This window comes from Electrophorus electricus, chromosome 2 (genome assembly GCF_041902795.1).
Source record: "Electrophorus electricus isolate QZ-2024a chromosome 2, ASM4190279v1, whole genome shotgun sequence".
Lineage (NCBI taxonomy): Eukaryota > Metazoa > Chordata > Actinopteri > Gymnotiformes > Gymnotidae > Electrophorus > Electrophorus electricus.
The window spans coordinates 41,771,451-41,799,031 of record NC_137498.1 but is presented as its reverse complement, the minus strand read 5'-3'; the positions used below and the strand labels follow the sequence as shown (position 1 = coordinate 41,799,031).

General features: G+C 40.0%; 2 protein-coding genes across 7 annotated transcripts; both read left to right on the top strand.

The window, feature by feature from the left end:
* Positions 1 to 1,836: 1,836 nt before the first annotated feature.
* On the top strand, positions 1,837 to 16,146 carry si:dkeyp-113d7.10 (uncharacterized). 4 transcript variants are annotated; one of them, XM_081704253.1, is made up of 4 exons: positions 1,837 to 2,335; positions 5,166 to 5,471; positions 9,325 to 9,657; positions 10,174 to 16,146. In XM_081704253.1, the coding sequence occupies exons 1-4, from the start codon at positions 1,984 to 1,986 to the stop codon at positions 10,641 to 10,643; spliced, it is 1,461 nt and encodes a 486-aa protein (XP_081560379.1). In that variant the 5' UTR covers positions 1,837 to 1,983; the 3' UTR covers positions 10,644 to 16,146. The 4 variants fall into 4 exon arrangements, with proteins under 4 accessions (XP_081560379.1, XP_081560378.1, XP_026871899.1 ...); XM_081704252.1 differs by having other exon boundaries at positions 9,319 to 9,657; XM_081704254.1 differs by having other exon boundaries at positions 2,171 to 2,335; positions 5,171 to 5,471; positions 9,319 to 9,657.
* Positions 16,147 to 16,650: 504 nt separating this feature from the next.
* On the top strand, positions 16,651 to 21,669 carry si:dkeyp-113d7.1 (uncharacterized). 3 transcript variants are annotated; one of them, XM_027016094.3, is made up of 2 exons: positions 16,651 to 18,320; positions 19,962 to 21,669. In XM_027016094.3, the coding sequence occupies exon 2, from the start codon at positions 20,118 to 20,120 to the stop codon at positions 21,612 to 21,614; it is 1,497 nt and encodes a 498-aa protein (XP_026871895.2). In that variant the 5' UTR covers positions 16,651 to 18,320; positions 19,962 to 20,117; the 3' UTR covers positions 21,615 to 21,669. The 3 variants fall into 3 exon arrangements, with proteins under 3 accessions (XP_026871895.2, XP_026871896.2, XP_026871898.2); XM_027016095.3 differs by having other exon boundaries at positions 16,651 to 18,335; XM_027016097.3 differs by lacking the exon at positions 16,651 to 18,320 and adding an exon at positions 18,380 to 18,901.
* Positions 21,670 to 27,581: the final 5,912 nt, after the last annotated feature.

The following is a 27,581-nucleotide window of genomic DNA, read 5'->3' as shown; positions in this document are numbered from 1 at the left end:
TATGACCCCTGAGACTCATAACGAGGGGGCATCCTGAGCTTTCTGAGATCAGAGAAATCCAGCCCTTGGTCAGCTTCAGCTTTTTGGTTTGTTCCTGCTCCTCAAAATCCTGAAGCAGTTATCTGACCTAGGTGTGTCAGGAGCTGGTTAAAGGCCCTAGGAATTTATAAACCACTGCACTGGTAGACCAAGTACAGGCAGGCCAGGGAAATGTGGGAGGAGACCCTTAGACCCTCTAACAGGCCAGTGGTAGCTCAGTGGTAATATACCTGACTGGTTAATGTTGCTGGTTCAAGCCCCACCACTGCCAAGTTGCCACTAGTGGGCCCCCGAGCAAGACCCTTAACCCTCAATTGCTCAAGTTGTATTCAGTCATAACTGTAAGTTACTTTGGATAAAAGTGTGAGGTAAATGTAACAGGCCCCCAATTTAACATTTGCTTTCTGACACAGTACAATACTGGGAATACACCAGAATGTTAACCAAAAAAAAAAAAAAGCAATGTGTTTAATTATTTTAATTTCAAAATACAAAGGCCACGTGTCCTTTCACCCACAGGCCAGAAAGACAAGTGGAAAGATCAGACACAAATGGAATTACAAAAAACAAACAACCTCCCTCTACAATACTGTTTGCCTATCTGATAGTGTTTTATGTATTGTGTTGCATGTGATCTTAACTAATAATAGGCCAATATATCAACTACCCGTGGAATTCAAAGAGCTACAGAAAAACTCACCTAACTGAACGTTGTCAGAACTAGATTTGACACACACAAAAAAATCTCACCTTGCCTACGAGCAGGTCTTATGTGCTGCTACAACTATTAGGTTAATTAAATTACTGTGTGAACGTCCTGATAAAAAATTACAAACTAAATTTCCACTAAATGTGACTAAATCTGTTGATCATTTACTGCCTCTGTCGCAGTGTATGAAGTCACCTTGTGGGGGGGCGGGGGGGCGTGACGGAAACCACAAAAATAACGGGGAGGGAAGTCCACTTCGAAAACAAGTCTAAAATATCTCTAATTTATATACGTCTCAGACCGAGGCGATCTGGAGCTACAATATACCAGGCTGTTCATGCGTCTATAAATGTTCAGCAAACGTGGCCAACTAAACTTACAAGCACCATACAACAAAGGACGGAGAGGGTAATCATCCATGATCCCAGCTCCACCTTCCGGTTAGACGGTGAAGCTTTTTACCGTAGTGCACAAACAAAAGCACCTAATCTTTTTGGCTGGAAAGGGGACCCTCTCTTCTACGGTCACTTCAAAACAGCATGTTTCAGATTAAAAAAAAATAATAATACCGTCAGTCACACACAAACGTTTACCAAGATATTTACCGACTTTGGATGCACCAGTCCGGTACGATAATGTACACATGAATTTTATAGTTGATGCAGCAAACATTCAAGAAGGCCAAAAGATAAAACGATAGGCTATACCACGTGGATAGTGGCGCAGTGCCGATGAATCTTCTGAAACTTCAAAATACTGCAAAATCGGTCTGTTTTGCGAATAGCCTACAAATGTTGACCAATATCAAATACAACAGCAACATATTGCTGTATACTTGGACCTCGCATTACACAGCCCTACACAAAACAGACTAAAACTGCATGGAGGACAACACACACGGGCGGTTATGGTGTCAGTAGATCTGGTGTTTAGCCGCATTACGACAGTATATTATTTATTAAGACAATATGAGTTTACGAGCCGAAATAGCGTATAATCTATCCGCCGGGAGCTGCAAAAATATTACAAATGTCTCTGTGCTGGTAAGAGTGCTCTTGGCGTGCGTCTGCACGAAGAAGACTACGGTAGCATCGCACAAGGGGTGTATGCATATACTGGAGAGAGAAGATAGTTCTTCGTTTCAGTCAGTTTTATCCGACTTCTGAAATACATAATATTTACACTGAAGGGGAGAGGAAGCATGAGAGAAGTCTTCCAACAGGTCGATCGAAAACATGAACGGTGCTCTTTACATTTCGTTTTTCCAAGGTCAACTTGAATCTGCACTGGAACAGGTAGTGCAGCTGGCGGTTCAGGAAATAACGAAGACCGTCGGGGCCAGCTTGAATTTAATGCTGCTGGATGCGGCCACCAAAGATCAAGAGAACCAGCGGCTGAGGTCGCAGCTTCAGTCGCGGGGGCATGGGTGCGCGGCGAAGGGGAGCGTCAGCGACGCGTCCGGGGAAAGAGGCGACACGAACGCGGCAGACGAGGGAACAAAGCCCGAGCAACACACCCCGCGTCGGAGCACTGACTGCGGCTTGCAGACGGACTCCATCAGGCTTGACCAGAAAAGGCGAGCAGTTGGTAAGGCAGTCGGTAATGCTTTCGTGATATGGTGCTGTTAATGTGATCTACACGTCGCCTGGCCGCTGAGCTCCTATTTCTCCAACCTGACCGGATCGTTTAGTTAGTGCGTAGCTAGTGGCGAGGCTGAGGAAAACAGGTCATACACCATTTTCAGCGGAAGGAGGGGGACGTTCAGAAATTCTTATAAGATGCGCCAAGGTATTTTAAAATTGTTTATGGAACACGTGCATACTGCGTGTTAAATTCAAAATATAACAGCAGCACTCCGTAAATATCCAGTGGACCCATCTAAAAATTATAATTTTTTTCACGTTTAATTTTTGTAAAATGAACTTAAGAGCCGCTTATTTAGTTGGATCTAAAATACGAGGTCTTGCAGAATGGAAGCACCTATTTCTACAGAACTGGCACATGTTATTCAGTGCTTCATTTTGGAGGCGGGTTGACCACTGGTTGTTGTGAATGAGTTTTACTGTCACCCGCCTAAGCTCTTCTGCATGAATCCGAGTCAGCAGTATTCCGAGCTATGTCCACGCCGCAGATCCTCAAGGGTCGCTGGGGAAAGGACGGGTGTGTTGTTGTGCTCGCTGCCAGTGGCTGTCTCGGGAGTGACGCTATCGTCCAGCGGGTGTGTGTGTGTTTGTGTATGTGTGTGTGTGTGTGTGTTTGTGTATGTGTGTGTGTGTGTGTGTGTGGTGGTGGTGGGGGGGTCCACTGGGTGCGGTGGGTTGGTGGGGGCGGTAATAGCAGCTCATGAGGCAACACCACGAAACAACGTTAAACACAATATAACATGGCCCATCATGTTTCGTTTATGACTAAGGGGGGTTATCAGGATCTTGCATCGTCAATGCAGTACAAGAGTATCCAACATCTGTGACCATTTTTGTAATGAATTGAAATTGAGATCAGTACCTCAGTAGATCGAGACATTCTGCGGTGTTCTGCTAATTTGCATTCAGACGTTTCGCATGGAGTGGATCATTTTGGAGATGACGGACTTGTGAATGGGTGACATGTCATGCATATCTCAAAGGAAGCACAGCAGTCAGGCAGACCCAGCAGTGCATGTCTGGCACGTCTGGAAAGGTGACCCATGTAAAGCAGCACTCCAGCCTCATGTACAGGCATGACATCAGGGCGCTCTGTGAATGGATATGTTGACAGACTTGGACAGTTAATAAAGCCAAGATGGGCTTGGATAACGTGGGCATGTGGGCCTAGGTCTGTTCTGTATCTTATTTACCACAGCAGCAAGTTGGCCTCAGATCGGACAGATCGTATGTCTTGAACTCGAGTCAAACTAGAGCAGATTGGCAAAGCCACTATTCACAGGCTTCTCCCAAAATCAGTTTTAATCTCGCCAGCGAAATGACTGGCAAAAATATTAGTTGACGAAGGTTTTTTTTTTTTTTTTTTTAATTATTCAACGAAACTAGATGGAGTTTAATTTCGGCACATTGATGGCGAAATGGAAAACATAAGGTTACATGAAAAATATATAATCATCAATGAAAAATCTAGTAATGTACGTCGTGGCTAAATAGACGCACATCCATCACTGCCGGGAAATTCAGCGAGACAGTTACAACGGCAACACAATTTAATGGGAAAAAAAGCAATGACTCTAGCTAAATGAATGGGAACAGAGCCAGCGTTCAGTTTTCATGAAAACGATTAATGACCTGAGAAAATTCGCCAGTGATGTACTCATTTTTAGTTGGTCTTTTAATTTGTGTAGCGTCCTGTGGGGTTCCATGGACATTCAGTCGAGGTGGTATACTGGAGACTAGTTTTTAAAATTGACTTAATTTTATTGTGCGTTACTTTTTCAGGTTTTGGACACACTTTGTGTAGAATATTAATGAGACAATTTAGTGGTTATTTTCACATTGCCCTTTTTATATAGCTTTTTATTGCTTTATAAATTTATATGTTATGTTTTAAAATGTACAGTTCACGTTGTTCAAATTTCGAATAATATGACACTATTTTCGTCCGTTTAAACTATTTGCCATTTTAGTCAGAGTAAAATGGACTAGAATCAACCAGTATATTATGACTAAAAATAGACTAAATATCAAGTACATTTTTGTTAAAAGACAAAATCAAAAATGCATGGAAAAATGAACACTGCCCACAATTAACCCTCTTTCTAATCTCACATCATTTTCAGTATGAAACAGTTTACATATTAATTTGTGCTGTATTAATGAACAGTAAATGGACTCCATGGATACCAGGGCACTAGTTTAGTTTGTAGTGTGAGTATTTACGCTACAGAGAACACTTTGTAGCATTCATGTTTCCCTAAGGGATATTTTAACTTTCAGCCTAGTTGGTTAGGAGTATCCACTACATGAACAATGTTTTCTTATTATTTTTTACCACCACATTTCTGGGTAGTGTTTTAAAGGTGCATCAAGAATTTACTTGTGTTTAGAAGGCAAGTTTTTTCCATTCGTTGTCAGTGTAATTATGCACAATGCCTTGCAAAAATACATGGGCAGGGCAGGCAAAATATTTTTGTTATGACTTAACATTGACAATAATAAAATTACCTTGGGCAATTGTTTTGGCATAGTTTATCCTCACCTCTAAATAAGGGGCTAACAAGTGGTAAAGGTACTGACATCTGTTTTAGAAAGATAGAACTTGTCAGTGGGTGTGTGTGTTTGGGGGGAGGGGGGGAGTGTGGTTGTATGTTTCAGAGTATCTGAAATAACTGATTCTTCGAAAATAAATATTTATTTAATCAATTTAATCAATGCAAGAATTAAAGATGTTCTTGAGGAGTTATAAGTGCATCCTCTTCCTTCTGCTTAAGGTCAGCTGAAGGTCGTAATGGAGCAGGTACTGGAGTTCGCCGTGTGCGAGCTGACCAGAATAGTGGAGGACAGCTTTGACGACGTGCTTCTGGAGCTCGATAAGACGGAGCGGGAGCAGATGGAGCTGATGGAGCAGATCCAGGCTATGGCAGAGGAGCATGGCACGGTTTCTGCTGAGGCACAGGAGCTGGAAGGCAGGCCGGACTCTGCCAGCAGCTCGGAGGCGGCGACGCAGGAATCCAACAGGGTGTACGACAGGACGACAGCCAAGGAGCGGGGCAAGGAGCAGGCTGGAGACAACAACGGTAGACACTTTAGCAGTTCCTGCCATATCCTGTTTATCTATCAACAACAACGGTAGATACTTTAGCAGGTCCTTTGATTTACTTTCAGTAATTGTAAGACTGTGCACCTGTTGCTTGTTTGAGTCACTCTGAAACAGGGCTTGAAGCTCAACCCCCCTTCTGGTTATCTATATGCTGTTGGAAAAACATGAGCATCAATTAAATTTGACACGACGGAGCACAATAACGATGGATTACAATACAAATATACTACAACACTATAAAACATACTATAGTATAACAGCATTTTTTTATGTGGAGAAACTGCAATTAACCTATCTGCTAAATAGCCAACAGATAAAAATACATGTGTGAAAGCAGAAACCGTTGAGGGTTTGGTCTCAGTTTCCTCAGTGCTGGCTACAACCATGCTGTGTAAGACACTTGGAGGTCACCTCTTAGAGCCCATTGTGTTCTAGACTGCACATAATTGTCTTCTGTTTAGTCCTTAGGGTACACCTGCAAAGAGCAGCAATCAGCTCATGTTAGAGTTTGATTTGAACAAGGGCAAATAATCAGGCCATGTCATTCATAAAAAAGATTAGTAATAACCACAGTAACAATAATAAACTGCAGGCCAGGGCTGTTATGTATTTTATGTGCCATTATTACAGGTTTACTAGTCTAATTCTCAGTGGGTATAGATTAAAGCCTTATTTCAAACCAGCATATTGACATGGTTGGAATTGTCCAGCCAGAGCTGAGTTTTATAGATTTATGTTATTAACTTTAAATAAAAGCCCATAAAATAATTTCTGATCTGTTTTAGTATTTCTGTCTTAAAGCCCTGGCTTGTTTAGTGGTTGGCACATTGAAGCAGCACTATTTCTTTTTTGGCCCCAAATGAATAAGTGTACTGTAATAAATGGTGGTTCATTTAAAAATAGTAGGAACATTTCAGCATAGCAAGCTCAGAACACAGCATTCTCTGAGTTGTTTAATAGAGATTAGGCTTAAGTATCATCTGATCCTTGGCCTATGGCGTATTGTTGCATTCTAGCTTTTATGGAGATACACACTCTAAAATTAGAAGCTGGAGTTCCCCTCAAGATATATTTATCTTTCCCTGGAGGTACACTTAGTTTAACAGCATGGTAGTGATGCTACTATGCGGCACATTCTATATAGTGTATTTTGCAGTGACCTGTTCTGTGGTTGAGGACTTGTTTGCAGTTTGCATTAGAAGATTGGGAACAGCTGCAGCTGCCTTGTTAACCACATAACCAATGAAGCGAAAAATATAAACTTTCCTTGTCAGAGGCTATTGACCACAATTAGTGTTTGTTTATTATTTTAATTTTTTAAAATAAGTTCCACAGATATCTGGGTTTGCTCTCTGTGTGCTAATGTTTAACTTTATAGTCACATTCACCTGTTTTAGTAGAGTTTACTCATGATCAGCTCCATCCTGCAGGTGTTAATTAACACCGATTCTGTCAGAGCTTTAGCTCATATACACCACATCCCCATTTTTAGGAAATACTTCATACATGCAGCCTTTTACCCCTTTTTACCTGATGTAGTGAACTAGGCCAAAAGAGTGATTCATACGTTATTATAGCAATACCATTTTCATTCTTTTGAAACCGTATTACCCTGAAACCACCACTTACTCGATTGTTACTGACTTTAATGAACATATGTATGCACCATGTGCTTCATCTAGAACTCTTTCTAGCATCCGAGTACTTGTTAAAAAATTTATAACAAAGCTTGTTAATGTTGATTCAGTAGATCAGTAGGACTGTGATGCCAAAACAAATCACCATTTCACAAAGAGTGATTTTCTTGCCACATTTTAAATTGTTTGAAATTCATCTGTTCTGCTCCACAGGATCAGATTTCTTGTGTGTGTTCTGTTATATGGGGTGAGGCTTTAGGGGAAATTAATGGTGCACAGCAGCTGAAAGTACAGGATTCTTGCATTATTAATACAGCAGGCAATAAAACGTAAAAGAGGGTGTACAATCATGCCAGACAGAGCTCATTATAAAAGGTTTGGATAGGAGAGAAGAATGCACAAGTTTAAAATGAATTTCTTCCAGCTTTATTTGATCATGATATTTGTGACCACACTTCAGTGTGAAGTCAGTAAATATTTGAACAACACATTCTCAATTCCATGCCAGTTCAACAGTATTTCAAATATGTTTCTAAGGACTGATACAAGCCCATGGTATATCGTGTTATAGTGTATATCATAAGGGTTCTGAACTGAGTGTGATCCAGAAAAGACCTTAATGAAGCCATATTACTGAGAAAAATAGTAATCAGATTAAAACAGATGATCTCGGTGTCCAAACATGTCCAAGTTGATTGCAAAAAAGGACTGACAAGTATTTAAAAACTTGTACTACAAATAAGAAAGATATATGTCTGTTATTTCATTTGTAGAAGCAGATCTGTGCAGACCACAGCTTGCATGTGCTGGTTTCTGCTACGCACTGGTTTCTGGTTTCCTCCATGAAAGTTCCTTGGCAATAAGTGTGTAATAGATGCTTAGGCTGGATTTTAGTGATTGCTCTTAGCTCTGTGGTTAGCTGTAGGAACAGCAGAAGGTGCCAACTCTAAAAACAGAGAAAAAACATCCTGTATTTTTTTGCATTTTTTTGGTCAGGATCTCTTGAACATTTGGTTTCATTATCAGGATAAAATGGGAGAAGTTTCTCATCAAAAAATGGTTGCCAATTCCTCTACTCTTCGTCCCTTTATCTACGGTGTTTATGATGTAGGGCATGTGTGTGGTGTTTCTGCCTGTGGGGCGTGACTATGGTGTTTCTATGGTGGGGCATGTCCGGTAGATTCACTGGGGATGTTATTCTCTCCTTAGAAGGAGAAGGAAGCAGACAAACACAAGTTAACGAGACTTAGATATTTGTATATGTTTTGGGTAATTGTAATTATTGGAATAGGTTGTAACCTGCATAATTGTCTCCAGTACTATAGTAAAAGAGTTTTTTTTTCCACTTCTGAGACCTCTAAGAGGCATGAAATGAATTTGTAACCTTTAGTGTTTCATACCAAATACTTTTATATTTATTAATGTTTTTGGCTTTTATGGTAATGTATGCCTTTTTAAAATGTATATTGCTGATAATGGTGTATATCAACTCTAAAGTGTATATGAGTGTGCCATGATGCCCTTGCTTCCTGGAACTGAGTAGAGCACCTTCCCTGAGAGGTTGGAGAGGTTCACCTGTAAAGTGCTCTAGTACTTCAGAGTGGTTTATATCTCACATTCAGACTCATGTGTTAGGGATGGGAGATCTACACATGAGCATTAAGCCCCATGTTGCTTTGGCGACATGGAAGTTTGCAGCCAGCAAACAAAGTGAGCCCTAGTTGGTAGCAACTCTCCCAGCCACTATTTGCTGTAGCATAGCTGAGGTTCTGTTGTCAAAACTGCTTTGGAACTCTCAATTAGGCAAGCAAATTGAGTCCCTGCCCTTAGTGTTTCAGGTCTTGTTTTCATGTATTTATTATTTTTTCTTTCCTACTGCAAATTCCTGTGTGCACAAGCATATATAGATATAATGACAAGAACTGCAAATCTTGGGTTACTTGGTTCTGTTTATAACTAATGTAATATATAATAGTTAGATTATTAAACAAAAACTAAAACAAATTTCAAGCATAAATGAAAACCTTAACTGACAGATCAGTAGGCATTATTATGCATTTTATATCACATTTTCTTATGTATTATGTGTTCCTTTGTGCCAAATGGACAGCAGAACTACCAGAACTAGCTTTGTACAGCACTAAATATTGTCCCCTGCATGATCTTTTACTGCCTTTTTCTTGCCAGAATCAGACTCGGACAAACAGACAGTCATTACTGTCACACAGGACTGGGTGCCCATCCTGGACAAGGTGTTTGGTCAGAAGTGGTGCACTGACCTCTGGCAAATCAAAGAACTTAGCGGCAGTAAAGAGGAGCGTGCAGGGTTGGGGGCAGGGCTGGGGGCGGGGCTAGGGGCGGGTCCCATGCCCAATGTGGACAGCTTCATTAGGGAAAGTTTGGCATCAGCCTCCCAGAAGAGCGTGGAAGTTCGAGCAGATCAGGTACAATGGCTACAGGCACATGACGTGGATGTGTTGTCCCCGAACTCTGACCCCCAGTTTACTTCAGTAACGAGCTCTGTAGGTGAGTTACAGAACAATATATGCTGCAAATGTGAATTACTGAAATATTATTAACACTTGATTTATATAATACCTTTTAATATGTTTAATGCAGTTGCAAAAGTACTACAAATATCTTAAATAAGACTATCTTGAAGTCACAATGTCAAGAACATTTTTTTTTTGTGCCACTATATATATCTCTCCAGTCTAATTCAGAGTTATAGAATTTGGTGTGAGTTGAACATTTCTGTAGGAGTTGATTTAAGTCTTAAGGGAACAGTGGTAGGGATGCAAAGGAAATTTGTTAGATTCCTTACCAATATGGGTTAGAATAAAAAAAAACAAAACATTATTTGCCAGTTGTACATTTATACATAAACTAGCTGAATGTGAGTAAGTTATGAGTAAGGTTCTTGACATGCGTCGCACCCATAAAAAGGAGCATTCTATAGCAAAAATCTCAGTTTGTGCTTCAATTGTGAGATCTCCACTGCAGGAAGTGAGTCCCGTACTCTGGATTTTGTCTTTCGTGCAGGTGATGAGTTGAGGTCCCCATCCATGCTGCACCGGCTCCTCACACTCCCATCCCAGCTGCTGGAGGGCGACGGTGAGTCTGCGGATGGCTTGCCCAACCTCACCGAGCCAGAGGAGCCCTGCGCCACAGCCTCACCTGCTGCCGCCTCCGCCGTCACTCTCGAACAGAGCACACACCCCCTTCCCCGAGGGAAACTAAATAACGAGGATGATGAGGAGGAAGAAGAAGAGGGGGAAGATGACCCGAAGGCTCTTGGCACATATACAGACCAATCCTCCAGGAGCAAAGGTGGGAGGAAGGTTCACGTGTGCAAAGAATGTGGCAGGAAGTTTGGCCGAGTGCACCTGCTCAAGGCACACAGACAGGCACACAGAGAGACCACCACGCAGTGCCCACAGTGCGGGAAGAGCTTCTCCCAGCTGGCCAAGCTCCAGAGCCACCTACGGACACATTCAGGCAAAACAACATAAGGATGGATGGATGACTGGATGGCGGTAAGGATGGCGGGGGAGGATGGAGAAATGAGAGGAAAGACGAGTGTGGAGAAGGGTCCAGTAACGGCTTCCCAGAAGATTTTGTTTTATGGTTCTGTGTTGAAGTCTTAGTCCATTTAAGATGAAAGTGACAGCATGAGGAGCTTTTAGGTTTCTGGAAAATGAAGCCCTGAACTTTGAGACTCAAGCCTACTGTTAAGTAGACGGTACATAAAGAAATGTATACTAGGAAAGAGTTCATGTTCTCTATGCTTGAGTATTTTTATTTTTATTTTATTTTTTTTCAGTTGTGCTCTTCACTTTTTACCTCCATTTTGTTCTTTTTTTCTGGATGTTATTGAGAAAAAACGATGGACTTCACTTACTATGTGGCAAGTAGTGAAACGGCATTTCTCTATTTTTGAACATAGAATGTGCTTGTAGAAATTACTTTCTAAGAACTAGAACATAAGGGCATGTACAAGAAATGGAAGCAATTTTGAGACCAATTTATATTTGAGTTAGAGTTGTGTGTAGCTGTGACATTTCATAAAACTGTACAGATTTTGTATAAGAACTTGAACTTCCATGAACAGAGATTTACGATGGCATCCTGTAAAAACGAACGTGACCAGTAGCTTGTCTGGAACGATGCTATAAGCAGTAACTATTCTGCCTGTGCAGATTGTTAAATTTGGAATATAAACAGTGTGAGTTGAGGAGGACAACGCTGGAGTTGCCAGCTGCAAAGTTCCAGTTGCATTTTTTTCTTTTTTCTTTTTCCAAATGTGACTTCGTAACACACGAACCAGGGATTTCTAAGCGCTTCTCTTGACGCTTAACTTTGTGGCTTTTACTGGTGGTCTTCATTTACACAGGACTTGACACTAAATACCTCCACAGAAATAGACTCATTGTATCACACGAAGAGGATCAAAATGGCACGTCTCCACATGAAGAATTTCAGCATTGTAAAATTATCATTATGCTGATGACGAGGATCAGCACAAACTAATGGCAGAACTGGTATTCACATATCTGTGTACTATATACTGCAGAACTTTGATAGAGGGAGAAAATATAATCTCATTATAAACTTCTTGACAGTGGCAATCAAGTTCTCTGACCTGAGAGAAATGTATCAGGATGTTGATGCAGAACTCTCAACAAACAGATTCTGGAACATGACAAGGAATGCAAGTTAGAAAGTTAAAAGTACTTTACATTGCTGAGGGGGTTTCTTCCTGCCTTTCCATAGATGTCTAGGAGGCATGCACTCTCGACAGATTCCTCTGGCAATGTTCTGAACTAGCATTGTGTCTTCCTATTGAGATAGTTGAGATTGTGGATATTATTTGAGTGAATAATGTAAATGTATCTTCAACTCACAGCAGTGATTTTTCTAGCAACTCTGAAAACTTACATGTAGATGTCACAATGTTGGTTGAATCCACTTTCAACATGGAGTTCTGTTCAATTAAGCTTTCCCCTCCACACACAGGCTACAGCCTCCAGTGTGAAATGCTCACCCCAGGGGGTACCACTCAGGTCCTGGGGAGCCCAGGCATTTATTGGTTACCCTGCTCTAACAAACATTTGAATATGATAAAAGCTGGATAATTTGCCCATAGAATCAGGTGTGATGAATTTGATAGAAGACTGAGCAGCATGTCTGGGGCACTTCAAAATCATAGACCAAAACTGATTGAGCCTGTGGATCAAAGATGGGTAGCCCATGATGCCCTGGTTCACAGCAAACCGAATGAACATTCCTGTTTGGACATGCGTGTGGTTTTTTAAGACATTTAAACAATGGATAGTGTTAAAGCGCAAAGTATTCCTCACATTACTTACTTCAATACCTCATCACCAGAATTATGATTTGTGTGACTGCTAGAATAATAACAAAAAGAAGCCACTGGTCAAAAAGGAAAAAAAACAAAAAAAACAAAATGCATTGTAACTTGTGTCTTAAACAAGTTATGAATTAATGGATTGGAATGCCTGCAGTTATGAAATGCCTAAACTATTTTCTTGTGTTCATGTAACAGTGGAAAAGTTACAGATTATGATAAAGTTTAAATGCTTTATTTATCTTAAATTAATTAGTGAAAAGGCCCCATGAGAATGCCTTCCAAAGATGGGAAATAATGGAAGCATTAGGAATATAGTTCTTCCTAACTTGTCAGTTCTTGGCACACTGGCACAAATTAGTCCTGAAATCATGAATCTGATCTTCATGGAGCAGCTTTATATAACTTGTGTAGTGTTATGGCAAATTTATTAAATATGGCCATAACCAAAACAGAATCCAAACTGAGAAATAGTTGGAAATGGCAATTTTCAGTAATACACTTAAAAAAGTGGCCAGTGTCTGGAGTGGTTCCCTTAAGTTTGTTTTCTGCTTTTTATAGTGGCTTGTAATTTAATGCTTAGCATGTTTTCATGGTTTCATATTTTGTTCTAAACATGAGGAAAGCCATTCTTGCTTTTTTATTTATATACATTTCTCTAATAATCAAAAAAATCATACTGTAATTTAATTTCTCTTGATTACCCAGCACCCCTGAACAAAACCTACCTAATCTGTACAGCTGAAACAGAACCATAATTGTAATCATGTTTTTAGCCACACTTGACATTGTTTCAGCATGTTGCTGCCTTACTGTGCTCATGTTGACACAGTCTGACTACTGTTGTAAGTCCTGAGTGCTGCTCACTTCTTTAAGAGGTTTAGTTCCTTGATCTGCTGTATTCTGATGATGAAAATTATGGCAGTGCTTATGAGACTACGGTTAAAGGTGCCGTATGTGCAACCATAACTACAGTCAATTTTGGACTTTTCTGGTTGTCATGTTTTCCACAGTGCATCAGATAATTGTATGCTTTTATGTCCTCAAAATTTGAATTAAAAGTTGAAAATTACAGCAGTGCTTATGAGAACACAATTAAAGGTGCAGTCCGTGCAACCATAACTGCAGTCGGTTTTGGACTTTTCTGGTTGTCATACATTCTCCACAGTGCATCAAATAATTGTATGCTTTTATATCCTCTACTTGTTTATTAAAAGTTGATTTTAATTTGCCACTATGGGAAGGTCAGTTATTCTAGCTATAAGTTGCCATTAATGGAGCCAGAATTTTAAGGTATATCTCCTTACATTTTCCATGTTTCATATTTTTTTCTCTTGAATCTTTTTTGATTTCTTTTAAAACAAATATTTAAAGGCACAGGTCTGAAGTAAATATTAATCCATGTCTCAGATTCTAACAATGATCATCTTCCATAACATGTACCATGCACTGTCTCACCTTGGATCAGGTAGTCCAGTCCTTAGATTGCAATATACCCAAGACCAAACTGCAATATAGAGACATTCTGGAATGTTCTAAATTACTGTAATGATTGGGTCTATTTCTCCCTCTATACACAGTTTTGTAGCATGAATTTGTAGTGGAAAGATCTCTGAATTTTCTCTAGACGTGCATTATGTTTTTTGTTTGTTTGTTTTTTTTAACCTTTGGGTTAATCCATCTTTCAGTCAGAGGAGAGTGTTATTTCTTTTTTTAAGAATATCTGTACTTTTAATGCAGATGTCCTCTGCATACTTGACATAACTGGTCAACATGCACCATAACACACACATGGCCTTTTGTGGTTTTTCTTCTTTTCTTGTGTATGTCTGTATGATGCTTAGTTTCTTATAAAGCTCTTAGAAAATCTTGGTCCAGAATCGGGGAACATTTGATGAAAGCTTGCGATTATGTTTGTAGTGCTCTCAGTTGACCAGTGTACTTGTGTTCTTGTTTGTACCATGATGCAGGACATGCTTGTGGGTGTGGTGTTCGGATTGGGACTTTAGCAGTCAAAATGTAACCTATGGATTTGGCCTGGCTGAGGCATTTTCTGCGTGACCAACATGTACCAAATTGTGGGTGCTGTTTCTCCCCATCTTAAAACCATTTTGCACTTTTTTTCCCCATTTCACACAGCCATACCTCAGCATCATCAAATGATGGGAAAGCATGAATGTCATTATACAGGTGGCTCAGTTTAATACCTCAAAAATGATATATTTTTGCATGGATTTCTTGGATTTTAATTGTGTATTCTATATTTTACAAAACATTGGACTAGGCACATGCATGGAGCTGTTGGGAAGAAAATTATGCACAGGGTTGGAACACTGAATGAAAATGGGTATTCCATTATTTTGACTTTCTGAGCTCTTCGGTGCATTTTTATTTGATCTCTATTTTTTTTAGGCGTGGTGTAATTTTAGTCAGGACTATGCTGCCTGTGTGCTCTTCCTCCTGGCTTCCTGCAGCTGCTCTAAATCAGAAGTTCTAATCTGACACCAGCAATATCATGCCATTCAGGCATTAAGCAGTTGAATTATGGCTGGAAAGGACTTTAAATTTAAATATAACCCTTTATTGGTACATTAATTACTTCTAGGAAGCTAAACGACAAAAAATAATTTAACTGCAGGAACACATCAGAAGGGTTTTTAATCAGCCGTGGGTGAGTAGTTTAGCATATTGAGGTTGAAAAATGGAGTTTTAAAGTTGAGATTTTCAGCATCATTTTAGATGCCAATATTTTTGCTCAACTTGCCTTCTAAAACAGTACATTTTCATGGCAAAATAATTGAATATTGGCAGAGGCCATCAATATTAGAAAGACCCGTGACAAGTCAAGGACATTGTTGTGCACAGATGTTTTTATTCTTTTGTAATGTCATATACTGAGTGCTATACAGATCTTTTATCAATTTTCACTGAACATTCCACAACATATACCAATGTAAAGGTTATACAGTATATTACTATTCTTATACAGTTTAAGTATAGTATTTAATTTTGGACGTTTTGGAATACAAATTCATATGGTGGAAACATGCCAGAGCACTTTAGCATTCTAATTTTATGATAAATATGAAAGGAAAAAAAAATTTCTCTATGATTCCATATCATATATTATGCAGTTCTGGGGATGTTCCTTTAAACAATGCGACTAAAGGGAAATATCTTCCTTTTAACTTTGCACAAAACAAGAATTAAGGCTTGAAATATTTGGAGAAATGTAGTTCACAATGATGTGCATGCCTGTTTTTTAAATTATAGAAAGTTTTGAATGGAAGCAGACTATCCATCTAATCATAGCTTACTTCCCTTAAATTTGATCATTTGTCTCTCTTGCTTTATGCTTAGAGAAGAAAATACTTTTTAATACTTAAAAAATGGAAAAACTGAATTGTGCCATGTGTATTTTTTGCGATGAAATCAGAGCTTGCTATACCCTTGGTAATCTCCCCTTGAATGAAAGAATGCCACCCCCCATCAACAGGTAGCACATGCATCCAAAATGTCATCCTGGACATCATGCATGCAACTATTAGATAGTGATGCCCATTTCACCCTTTGTAACATTTCATACATGTTTGACATGAAGCTGAGTAGTTACTGTGTGGAAGAAAATAAATTGGCATATGAGTTCATTGTGTTATCATTTTAGCCTTTTGTGACACGTTTTAAATAAAAAAAAAACAATTTTGAGTCTGTAGCGCAACTATGAGCAGGTAGATCAATGTGCACAATCATGGGATTGATTCTCAGGGAGGACAAATACTGGCCTATTAATAAATATATCTCGGTAAGGATAATCTTACCAGCCAAATCCTGTAAATGTTTACAAGCTCAGTCCAGTGGTATGTGCACATATGGTGTAAATAGATTAAGCTCAAAGCTCACTCTGTCACCAGCTGACAATAATAATAATGTTAATATTTAGCCTTTCCAATACCCAAAATTGCTTTACAATAAAAAAAACCCCTACCCATAAGTAGGAGTTAAGAGGGAGTGCAAGTATTCTGAGAAAAGATTTATAAACTCTGCTTTGTGAGTAGACAGAGAATACAAATATATGTAGGTAAGGAGGTCCAGAGGGTACAGGCAGCAACACTAAAAGACCTATCACCCATAATGGAGAGCTTTAACATATGGAGAGATAGCAGCCAGAATCAGATGACCTTGGTTTGCTGGATGGGACATATGGAAGAAGCAGTTCAGAAAGGGTGGGCACAAAGCCATGCAAGGCTATGCAGGCTAACGGCCTATTTTTTTTTATAGCCCTGTAACTGCTAACCAGTGTACTCATTATGTGAAAAATATGGACAGCACTCATATAATTGATCATTTATTTATTAGTCTAATTGAAAAAGCACAAACACATTTTGGCACATAAGCTTCTGCAATTGTGAAGAATTCTGCAATTCTGAACTCTATTATTGTCATGATATGGACAAAAGAGACTGCTTATCCTTATCAAATAACATCTATAGAAAACCCTTTAAATTAAGTGATATTAGATATCGGTTGTTGATCATTATAGCTGTCTGCATGTTTTAATTCTAGACTAAATGTATGTGTGTGTGTGTCTTTTACAAATGTGTCATTGGGCCTCACACTGACACTATAAATCAGGCCTAAACTCTGTACCTCCACTCGTCTAAGGAATGCAGACATTAAACTGAGTACCCTTACTAGTTCACATTAGCACAGTACTGGAGGAACGAATAACCTGATTATCATCACTTCCCTGTGTGCTCAGAGTGAGCCAAATTCAGTGAGCACGAGGGCCAGCCTGGGGTGGTGCAGTTTGTCAAGCCTTTTGACAGCATGAAATCCATCCAGGAATTCTGAATGCCCAGTAATTCACAATTCAGAATTACCCTCTGCTGTGGGGTTGTGCACTCCGACCATGCAGCACAGAAACCCACCAAAAGTCCAGCCAGGAACTGTGAAAACAACACCAGTTACCTGATGTACTAGTTTATTACCAGCGCTGCATTTTTTTCTGTGTGCGCGTGTGTAAAAATGTCAGTGGATGCATTTTTCACAATAGTCTGCCAGAAACTGAGCCCATCTGTAAAAAAGCTTAACTAATTTCTGAATCCAGTTTAAGGTTTATGTTTTGCAATTTCCTTTCACAAAGCAGCCGTCCTTAGTCTTATTTCGTTTATAGCCGATTCTCCAAAACCTACTGAAAGCTGATACAGAAATATTTTTGATTTTCAATCAAGCAAAGCCTAGACCCTTATTTAGTAAAAACGATCTTACATCTGCACAGTAAGCGCTACCGGTTCTAGTCGTTCATCTTCCATCGTGAGAATACTGCTGATGTGCAAAGCTGTCATCACTTCTGGGAGTACCAAACTACAGCTGGAGCATTACATTATCCATGCATCTTTCTGTTAAAGGTGTGCCTATTCGTAAGATACTGCGAGTTAACGTTTATATATCCATTTCAAATGCAGCACATATTCTGCAGACATGCTCTCTCCGGATCTGGAACAGAAAACCTACATTTTCTGTCGGAAGTGGGTTGACCGTGACGCCCGGCGCGTGTGTGCTGCGCGCGCATTGCCGTCTCAGGACGGAAGTGCACGGCTGCAGCGCCGAGGAAAGCAAGAACGGTGAAAACGAAGCGGAATTAGTCAATGAGAGAGGGAGGAGAGGAGAGAGGGAGAAGGGGAAAGAAGAGGAGTGTGCGACACGGAGACTGCTGGACGCTGGTGCCGTGGTGGACGTGGCGGGTCCGGCTGACTGTAAGCGCATCCGCAGCAACGGCGAGCCTAAGGCAATAAAAAGCAATGAATTGGGAGAACGGCAGGTAATCAGCAAGAAGGTGTCCGTCTCAAGCATTTACTTAGTTTCTTATTTTTTATTTTTTTCTGTTAGGCAACGGAATTTGCATGGCCCAGTGCATGTATTGAAATAATTAATTTTGTTGTAGTGTTTTCCTTTACCGCTGTACCCAGCAGAATAGCAGGCACGAGTAAATCTTTGTGCCAAAAAAAGTTGCAGCTGGCAACGAAGTGCTGAACTTTCCCTCGGTGCTAGGTGGCTCCTGAGCTAGCTGATGGAGCAACGTTAGCGATAAACAAGATGGCCACTGGCTAGCAGGCTAGCTGTGGCATTTCACCCTCCCTTTGTATGCTTTCCATCACAACCGCTGGATTTATCAAACGCGCTCCACGGGCGGGCATGCACTGGCTGTACGACGCACATTTGGGTTCATCGCAGTGTAGCAAAATATCGGAATGCCCGTAGTTTCCTACTTTAGCTAGAAAGCTACTCGGAAAAGATTTATTGTCTGAAAAAAAAACGCCGCCAGATTCAAGAAGCCAGTAAAAAAAGTGCCCGATGCGTGGCGAACTGGCAAGCTACCTTGACTACTAGCTGTTTAACAAGGTGTACATATGATTCCTTTTTATTTCGACATCGCGTACATCGAGATTCAGATTTCAAGATAAATTGCTGGCTAATGACAGGCACTCCAGTAGCAGTACAAGTAAATGGGTTAACGTTATTAATTACATTTAAAGCGACACTTGACGAGCCTGTCAAGTTGTAGTTGTAGTTGTCATTCGCCCACGCACACCCCGAGCCCTCTGTTATTTATTATTAGATGTTTAACTAATATATTAATGAATGAGTTCTTGTCCCGAAGTCGACTGTGCTGGTATGGATTCATGTGCGAACATCTGGCGGCAGTTTCCATTTGACTGAGATGCGAGATTTCTTTATAGATGTGGTTAGGTGGCGTTTTTGTCGAACTGTAGGTTGCAACAGAGACTGAATGTTTAAATGTTGGATAGTTAAACTAGTTTTTGACATTCGATGGATACATAAAATGCATACTGAGAATTTAGAATTGATCCGACGAACAAGATATTGCTAGTCTCATTAATTTGTGTTTTGCATGAACAGTTTTGACGATGCTGAGTGGGTAAATCTAAGAAATGACCACCAGTGAGCATGTAGGAAATGTTGCAGAGTAAGTGCGAGTAATGTCAAGCTTCGTGTGAGTTTACTTTAGCAGTTTATTTTGCCACTTGTGTTGACACTCTACAAACAGTGCTGTATTGTAATGCAAGTGTGCCTTGGTGAAGGGGTCGTCTTAAATGCTTTAGTGGGTTGTCAAACTTGACAAATTAGGACTGCTAATAGTCATTTTCTATAGACATACTGTTTCTTGAGAACTTCGACTATTCACTTATATTTACATATTTATATTCTATTTCATTAAACACTTAAAAAAATATTAATTTAGTTTATTCCCTCATGTATTTTGCACTTTTGTGTTTAAATAATTTTATTTTGTCTGATCAGTCTTTTTGGTATGTGATATGTGCTCATGTGTAACATGGCTGGTAAATGAATAGATTCTGATTTTGATTCACTGTGTGTAAATCCCAAGTTCTGATTTGCTAAAGTAATCTGTGTTTTACTTGTTTGTTTCCTTATTCAGGGGCCACAGGGAAGAGTGGCACTCTTAACCCAGGGAAGCAGCAGCCTTAGCACTAGACTGGCGCTCCTCACTGGAGGCTGACATTAAGCACTGTGCACACAAGCTATCACTTCCGACGGAAGCACTGTTGAGTGGGCGGACCTGGGCGCCCTCAGCATGGCCGAGCTGGAGACAGAATGCATCACGTTAGGACTCAGCACTCTGGCGTCTGACTGTGGCTCGGCGCCTTTGGACCCACTGCAGCCCGATTGCACGACACCCACTCTCGCCATACTGTCATCGGAGTGCGGCACGTCCCCACTCAACGCACTCACCTCAGAGATTGCTGAGCCCATGGCCATGCTGCCTTGTGTGAAGAGCGAGCCAGAGCTGGACCCTATTCGCACCGTGGACCTGTCTGAAATCCAGCCGCTCAGCACAGCCGAGCTGGGCTCCGAGCAGATCAAGATGGAGATCAGCGGCCTGGACTACATCAAGTCTGAGCACCATGGTGACATGCATTCCTTCCACAGCACGGAGCTGGACTCCTACAAGTCACATTATGATCCAAGCCTGGTATTCGACTATATTACCCATGTGTCTGATAGCCTTGAGTACATCAAATCGGAGCAACATGCCGACCTGCAGTGTTACTATGCCATGGAGCTGGGATCCAGCAAGTACGAGTACGAAACCAACCTCATGTCCAGTCATCTAAAGTCAGAGATGAATGGCCTCGAGTCCATCCATATGGCAGAGCTGCGTACAGAGCTTAATAAGCTCCGTCCTGAAGCCGTCATCGATAGCGTGGGCAAAGTGGACTCAGAGTTCTCCACAGGCCCTTTGTTTGAGCTGCAGTCTGCTCAGACGGCCAAAGGTCTGAATGCACAGAGCCATACCAGCACAAAGTCCCATGGCACGACCCCACGTAAACCTCGCAACCTCACGGGAGAGAAAGCCTTCTCCTGTACTCAGTGTGGTAAGAACTTCAGCACTCTCGGAAACCTGAAAACACACCAGCGCATTCATACCGGCGAGAGGCCTTATACCTGCTCCCAGTGTGGCAAGAGCTTTGGGCAAGCAGGCAACCTCAAGAGGCACCAGCTTATCCACACGGGACAGAAGCCGTACACCTGCGCCCACTGCCCCAAGGGCTTCACCAAAGCGGATGACCTGCGTTCGCACCAGAGGCTGCACACAGGTGAGAAACCGTTCACCTGTGTAGAATGTGGAAAGAGCTTCTGCCAGTCGAAAGAACTTAAAGCCCATCAGTTAAGCCACACTGGAGAGAGGCCCTTCTGCTGCTCGCACTGTGGCAAGACCTTCACTAAGGAAACCAGTTTCCGCAACCACCAGCAGATCCACACAGGCGAGAAGCCGTTCAGCTGCTCTCAGTGTGGCAAGAGCTTCAGCAATTCAGGGGTTCTCAAAACGCATGAGAAGATTCACTCTGGGGAGAGACCCTTTGGCTGCACTCAGTGTGGGAAGAGCTTTGGCCGCTTGGGACATCTAAAAGCACACCAGCAGATCCACACAGGGGAGCGACCATACGCGTGCCAGCAGTGTGGGAAAAGCTTCAGCCAGTCGGGCCATCTCAAAGCACACGAGCAAATTCACAAACGAGAGCGGCCAGATCTGAGCAGTGGCAGCAGTCGCAGTAATGATAGTAGCTAAACACCTCTTAACCTTTTAAAGTATTATTCTCTTTTTTTTTTTTTTTTCAACAAAATCTACAGTATATATAAATATATATGTTTCCATATGTTTTCCATACCTTATGCCATTTTTGCAATATGTTTTTGGGTCCATTTGTGACTGATTTGCTCTTATGCAAGTGTCTTTATGTTGGGTTGAGTGAAGTTACGGAGGTTCTCATCTTTGTATCTTGTCAAATATGTGTTGTAGTGAGTGCCATTCTAGTTTATTTCCTCCAGAGAAATACTCACTGTGTACACATTTATTGATAACATGTAATTCCTAAACCATGTACTGGAATGACATATTAAAGAAACTAATGTAAAAACCATCACTGTTCCTTTCTTTTGCAATTTTGATTTTTTTTAGATTCATTTATTATTATTATTAAATTATTTATTGCTAATGGTTTTACACATTTCATTTTTCAGACATTAATTCATAATGTTACTTACATGAGCAGAGAAATGGAACTGGTGAACAGTGGCTGGCTTTCCTGACAGAGTTGAAACTAGGCAAGGCTATTTTACATATGAAAGTACAGTGTGTTTGAATCTAATTTAAGGGTTTGGGCTCCATCAACAGTAGCTATCCCATTATGAACCACTATCCAGTGGATACATTTACTAATATTGAATGTAATACATGTTTGAGTTGAACTGAATTTTCAAGGTGTAGTTATAGTATTTATTGCTGTACAATACATTATATTTCCTTCATGTATGTAAATGTATTTGAGAAATGAAAAAGTCTTAAATCTCTATGCTGCTAACTTTGAGATGTGAAATTGAAAAAAAAAAAAGTTTACGGCATCCACACTTAACTCCAGTTTTAAAGCTGCGTGCATATGTGTGTGTTCATGATGCACATACTAGTGGCACACTTGGACCACAGCAAGTCTGATCAACGAGTTCATTTTGTTGAAGCCAGTTTATTTTTTTCCCAGTTATTTCATTTTTTTTGCTCAAGATCATAAGGGTAACTTTCTCTGTTATGTCCCTCAGTATTTCTGTTCCAAGTTTCTCTGAAAAATAAACTGATGTCCTGTGAGAGAGAAGGTTTAAGGAACCTCTAGGTAAGTCTGGCTTAGACAGAAGCATGTAGGACAACACTACCTTTGTTGGTAGGTCTGAAAACAGCCACCCTGTTTGATCACCATCAAGTTCTAGTCTAATTTTCACAGGGAGTGGCTTAGATTCTGCATTCTTCACATACCTTTGTGTCTGCCTGGTTCTATACCTTGGTGCAGATTGCTCAAGCAGTATATGTCTGAAGTTTGCATTCCCCTAATATTAATTTATAATTTAGCTAGTCTTAGATAATTTCATATAAAATGACAGATTTCTAAAATATATATATATTTTTATTGTTATTTTTTTTTACAGATTTCCTTAAGACATGCAGACATTTGTTTAATTCTAAAAGGAAGATATTGTACCAACAAAGTATAATTTGTCAGATAATTTGTGCAATCTACTGAAATGCACTGTTGGCCATAGTTTATAACTTTATCATTATGTTGGAAGATAAAGTTATATAAGAAGAAAGCAGGTTGCATTTTAATTTTTTGTGTTGTGTTTTGGTTTTTCTTAGGCATTTTAAAATATATTGTTGGCTCTCCCAAATTATCTCTGGACACCAATGGTATAAGACCTCCTGCAGTCAAGTACTGAATTTAAAGAGGAACCAGAGATATTAATTTGCAAGCATATCAGAAAATTATCACAACTGTTTCTTTTCTATTTATCTATTTATTTATTTATTTATTTATCTATCTATTTATTTATTTATTGTGCACATGGTGCTCATGGTGTATAATTGTCAGTAGTACAATTATACACATCAGGTTATTCTCAATCGCTCTAGATGCATTAAATAAAAAATGTATGCACTCGATGCTTACGTATTAGATCCATATGGGTACCATGTAGAATGCCAGTTTTATTTGAGGGCGTTTAAGTCTGTAATTGTTGAACCACATAGAATTTACACCCAATTTTATATATGGTTGCCCCTAAAACTGTCCAATTGTTTATGGTTTGTATTGCCTCTGTTGAAATGTAATATATTTCAAATAAGTTGCACTACAACAATTAGCACACAATTAGTACAATATTTTGTATTAGTCATGCCCAATGTCAACTGCAGGATTTTCACCAGTATGGCACAACACTGATTTTGTGTTTGCAGAGGTTTCCCCTGTCATAGATGCAGCCAAGAACCACAACTTGAGCCAGTGGTGTAGGTTTCATTTCAACTTTGAGGTAGGACACCACTCACATCACCCAACCTAACACTTTATAACACAACAAGAATTATTGGGGACACACACTAAATTATGCTTATGAATGGAGCCTTGAAAGGGGACACTTTCAGTGTAATGTCTGCTGTGGAAACTGCTGCTGTAGGTTTACCCCACTAGCTAATGCTTCATTCTCCCTTCATTTGGTTGTTGTCTTTACACAGATTTCCACAATTTTTGGTTTTGTTTGGTTCCTTAATGTGGGCCAACCAATAACAAACCTACATATAATGGAAAAGTGTCCTGGTAAGGAATTACAAACACATTGACTAAACCATTCTTGAGCAGTGACTGCACAGTGCTCTGCATTGCTTTAACAAAGCACGTGTCTAAGGCTGCATGCAGATCAGCTACTATACATAAATTACACTAAATCAAATGATTTTCTGTGAAGTAAGGCTGATTTTAGATCGGTGTTGTTTCATGGTGTTATTTGTGGCATTGGGGATGCAAGCTTATCATATAAAATGACCCTAAAGAAACCTGTTTACTTCACTTAAGTTTGTAATCCAAGGAACTCTAATGCAATAATATGAGTTAAAGGCCACACAAAGATTTTGTGTAAGATGTGAATAGTGTTGGGGTATTGTTGGATTCAAGACCAACAGAAGGGTCAGACTGAGATGAGACTGAAACCTTATCAGGGTCTGAATCAAAACAAAGACCACATAAATGTGGGTTCACTTCAAGACAATGAATCTGCAATTGAACATCGCTTCCACCACTAAATCATTATATCAAATTTTGAGTATAGTTTAACTTTTTTGAACACTAAAGTACATAGTATTTGCATCTTATAATTTCAGGAATATCTCACAATTACTTATGAACAGTGGTGAACAAAATCTGTCTGTTTTGTCACCTCAGAAATGCAACTAATGGCTCCAGTAGGCAACATTTGATATATACATTGGTGTATAAATGCACAACCATGTCCTGGTAAGGTGCAGTATTCTATGACAAAAATATATCTGCATGGTGTTAAAGTTAAAACAATCAAAAGACTTCCAACATCTCTGTTAGGTCTTTCAAGATCTTTGCAAACTTTATTAACACATACACTGCAATGCATTACTTACCTCCTGTTTAAGTTTTATGCAAGCTGTACTGGTTCAGTAGTAACCAGTATCCACTTGTCTCAAATGCTGGAGTGGTACGTACATAAAACACATATTTTCTTGCCGGCTTTTAAGAGACTTTATTATTTTGGGTTCCATATTTGTTTGATTAATTTTGATAAGCTGCCACTAGGTGATGCTAGTCATTTATACAAGAAGCACCAGAGTATTTTATGTATATAACTCAGTGTCATCTCAGTGTAGATCATCATCTTGGATGATCTGAGACTTTGCAATAGTGTACACAGCCAAAGTTTTGCTGGTGCTCTGCTGTTGTAGCAAGGACAGTGTATTCATGTGCTGAACGGATGGCCTGATAGAGTCACAGAGGATAAAAGGTCCCTACACTTGATGGTATGTCCATGTTCATTGCTTACTGAAATTAATAGCTTTATGTAGCCTGACAAAGATATCTCATTTATTCCACATCAAGCATTAAATAAGTGTGATACATATCATTTATGAGCGATTCTGACATTAAGTCTCAAAAAATCAAGTCAGTTTAAATAATTGTCACATAACCACATGTCTATTTAGGTTATTTTAATATCAGATGGGTTAACAATGTTAAACTCCTTTCATTACACAACCATTATGGACTTAGTGAAATGTCCTTAATAAATTGTTACATGGAATGCAATTTTTTGTTTAGTCTGTTTGTAAAGTCAGTTAATGACAATGTATATCCAGTGCAGTAGAACCTACAATTTTACCAGAGCAAACACAATATTGAGTAAAACAGTAAAATTGTTGTGTTCACATATGTTTAGCGTCATGCCCCCTAGCCTGGACTCATCATTTTCAGTGAACTCGGACACCAGAAATCATCAACTCCTTTTCCGATTGGCCACAGCAAGAAGACTCCACCTGTGACTGGCTCTAATTAGTTAATTGCTCAGATAACGAGCTAACCACACCCCCCTTAACTAGTTGGGTGTTGCTGGGGAGTTAACCCATGACCCACCACACAAATGTCATGGACTCTTTGAGGTCATGTGGTGAGTGGTGGAGGTCAGCAACAAGGTAAGGTGAACAGACTGGGTGATTAACTTCAAATCAACCATGTCACCCTTCTTAAAGTCTGGAGAGAAACAGTCCATGTTGCTCAGATAATGGTTTTTGGGAGAGATGAGATGGGTCCAGATGTGCCCAAAGATCACAATCCTACTCTAGTTCCCTGCTACAACCATCTCTCGCCATCTCAGAAGGCAGAGATGCAAACCATTGGATATGTTTTTGCCCCTGTCAGGTTGCACAGATCTTGTAGAACCACCACATTCATCCCGAAGTGGTTGTGTGCAGTTGCCCTTACCACTTGCCTGATCACAAGACAATGGTAGATCAGGAAGAAATACCAACCTTGCTCGACATAGGACTAATACGGGAGTCATACTGGAGCTGCCCCAGTGTGCCAGTTCCTATGCTCAATGACAGTGGTAAGTTCTGTGTCAACAACAGAAAAGTTAAGGGAGTTTTTAAATTTGATGACTATTCAATGCTGTGAACTGATGAGTTGTTCAACCAGGCACCACTGGGTTTTTTTCCACATTGGCTCTAACAATGAGTTACTGGCCTTAGCATCACATAAAAATCACATTCTCCACTCCATTTGGTTTACACCAGTGGGTCACCCTTTTCTTCACCTCTCACAATGTTTCAGGGTCTCACAAACAGAATCCAAAATGGTTGGGGCTCTGAAAATATTCAGTCATTTATGCAAACTAACCTACTAGCCATTCATACTGGTTATATTAGACCAGTGTTGGAGTTTGCAGTCCCTATGCAACATACATCTCACCAATTCCTTATCAATGCAATTGGAAGGTATACAAAAGAGGGCATAACTAATAAACCTTGGTACATCTCACATCATTTACCAACACGCTCTCATTATGTTGGGCATTCCCTCTCTCCAGGAAAGACATAAATAGATTTATGCAATATTTTGCAATCCTTGCGACCTTCCACATTCTCAGATTGGCTCCCACCCTCCAAAAAACAAAAACAAATAAAGAAACAAACAAAACAACATCAACAAAAAACAGTTATGAGGATGAAGCATACATAATATCCATATATTAAACACCCCATTTGCAAGTACTGGATTATAACTCTTCTATTCAATATCTTACAAGGCTATAACGTTCATTATAGGGTAATACGGATAACTTTAACTGTATATATTTAAGATTTGTGGTAGTGGTGTAGGTTTGATACATTGTAACATGCTTTGAAACATATGGTCATGTTAGATAAATTATTAGATGTGCATGCCACTGTCACAATTGGCCACCCTCCTGGCGTCCCTGTTTCCCTGCTTTCTCTCTCGTGACTGTTTTCCTTTACTTACTCTGTTCCTTGGTTTCGTTTTCTCCACCCCTCGTCTGTTCCTTAATTCCAGTCCTTGTTTTGGTTTTCCCGGTTCATAAGTTCACCTGTGTCTGGTTAGTGCTTAATTGTCTTGGTTATTTAAGCCCTGTGTTTGGTTTCACATGTTGTCAGTTATTTTGGTAAAATTGGTCATGT

What these genes read in the sequence shown, in the direction of transcription:
- si:dkeyp-113d7.10 (XM_081704252.1), top strand. Translation starts at nt 1,984, where the DNA reads ATGAACGGTGCTCTTTACATTTCGTTTTTCCAAGGTCAACTTGAATCT. An exon ending in CCAGAAAAGGCGAGCAGTTG is followed by an intron (nt 2,336 to 5,165) that starts GTAAGGCAGTCG and finishes CTTCTGCTTAAG; the next exon opens with GTCAGCTGAAGGTCGTAATG. An exon ending in TTCAGTAACGAGCTCTGTAG is followed by an intron (nt 9,658 to 10,173) that starts GTGAGTTACAGA and finishes TCTTTCGTGCAG; the next exon opens with GTGATGAGTTGAGGTCCCCA.
- si:dkeyp-113d7.1 (XM_027016094.3), top strand. Translation starts at nt 20,118, where the DNA reads ATGGCCGAGCTGGAGACAGAATGCATCACGTTAGGACTCAGCACTCTG.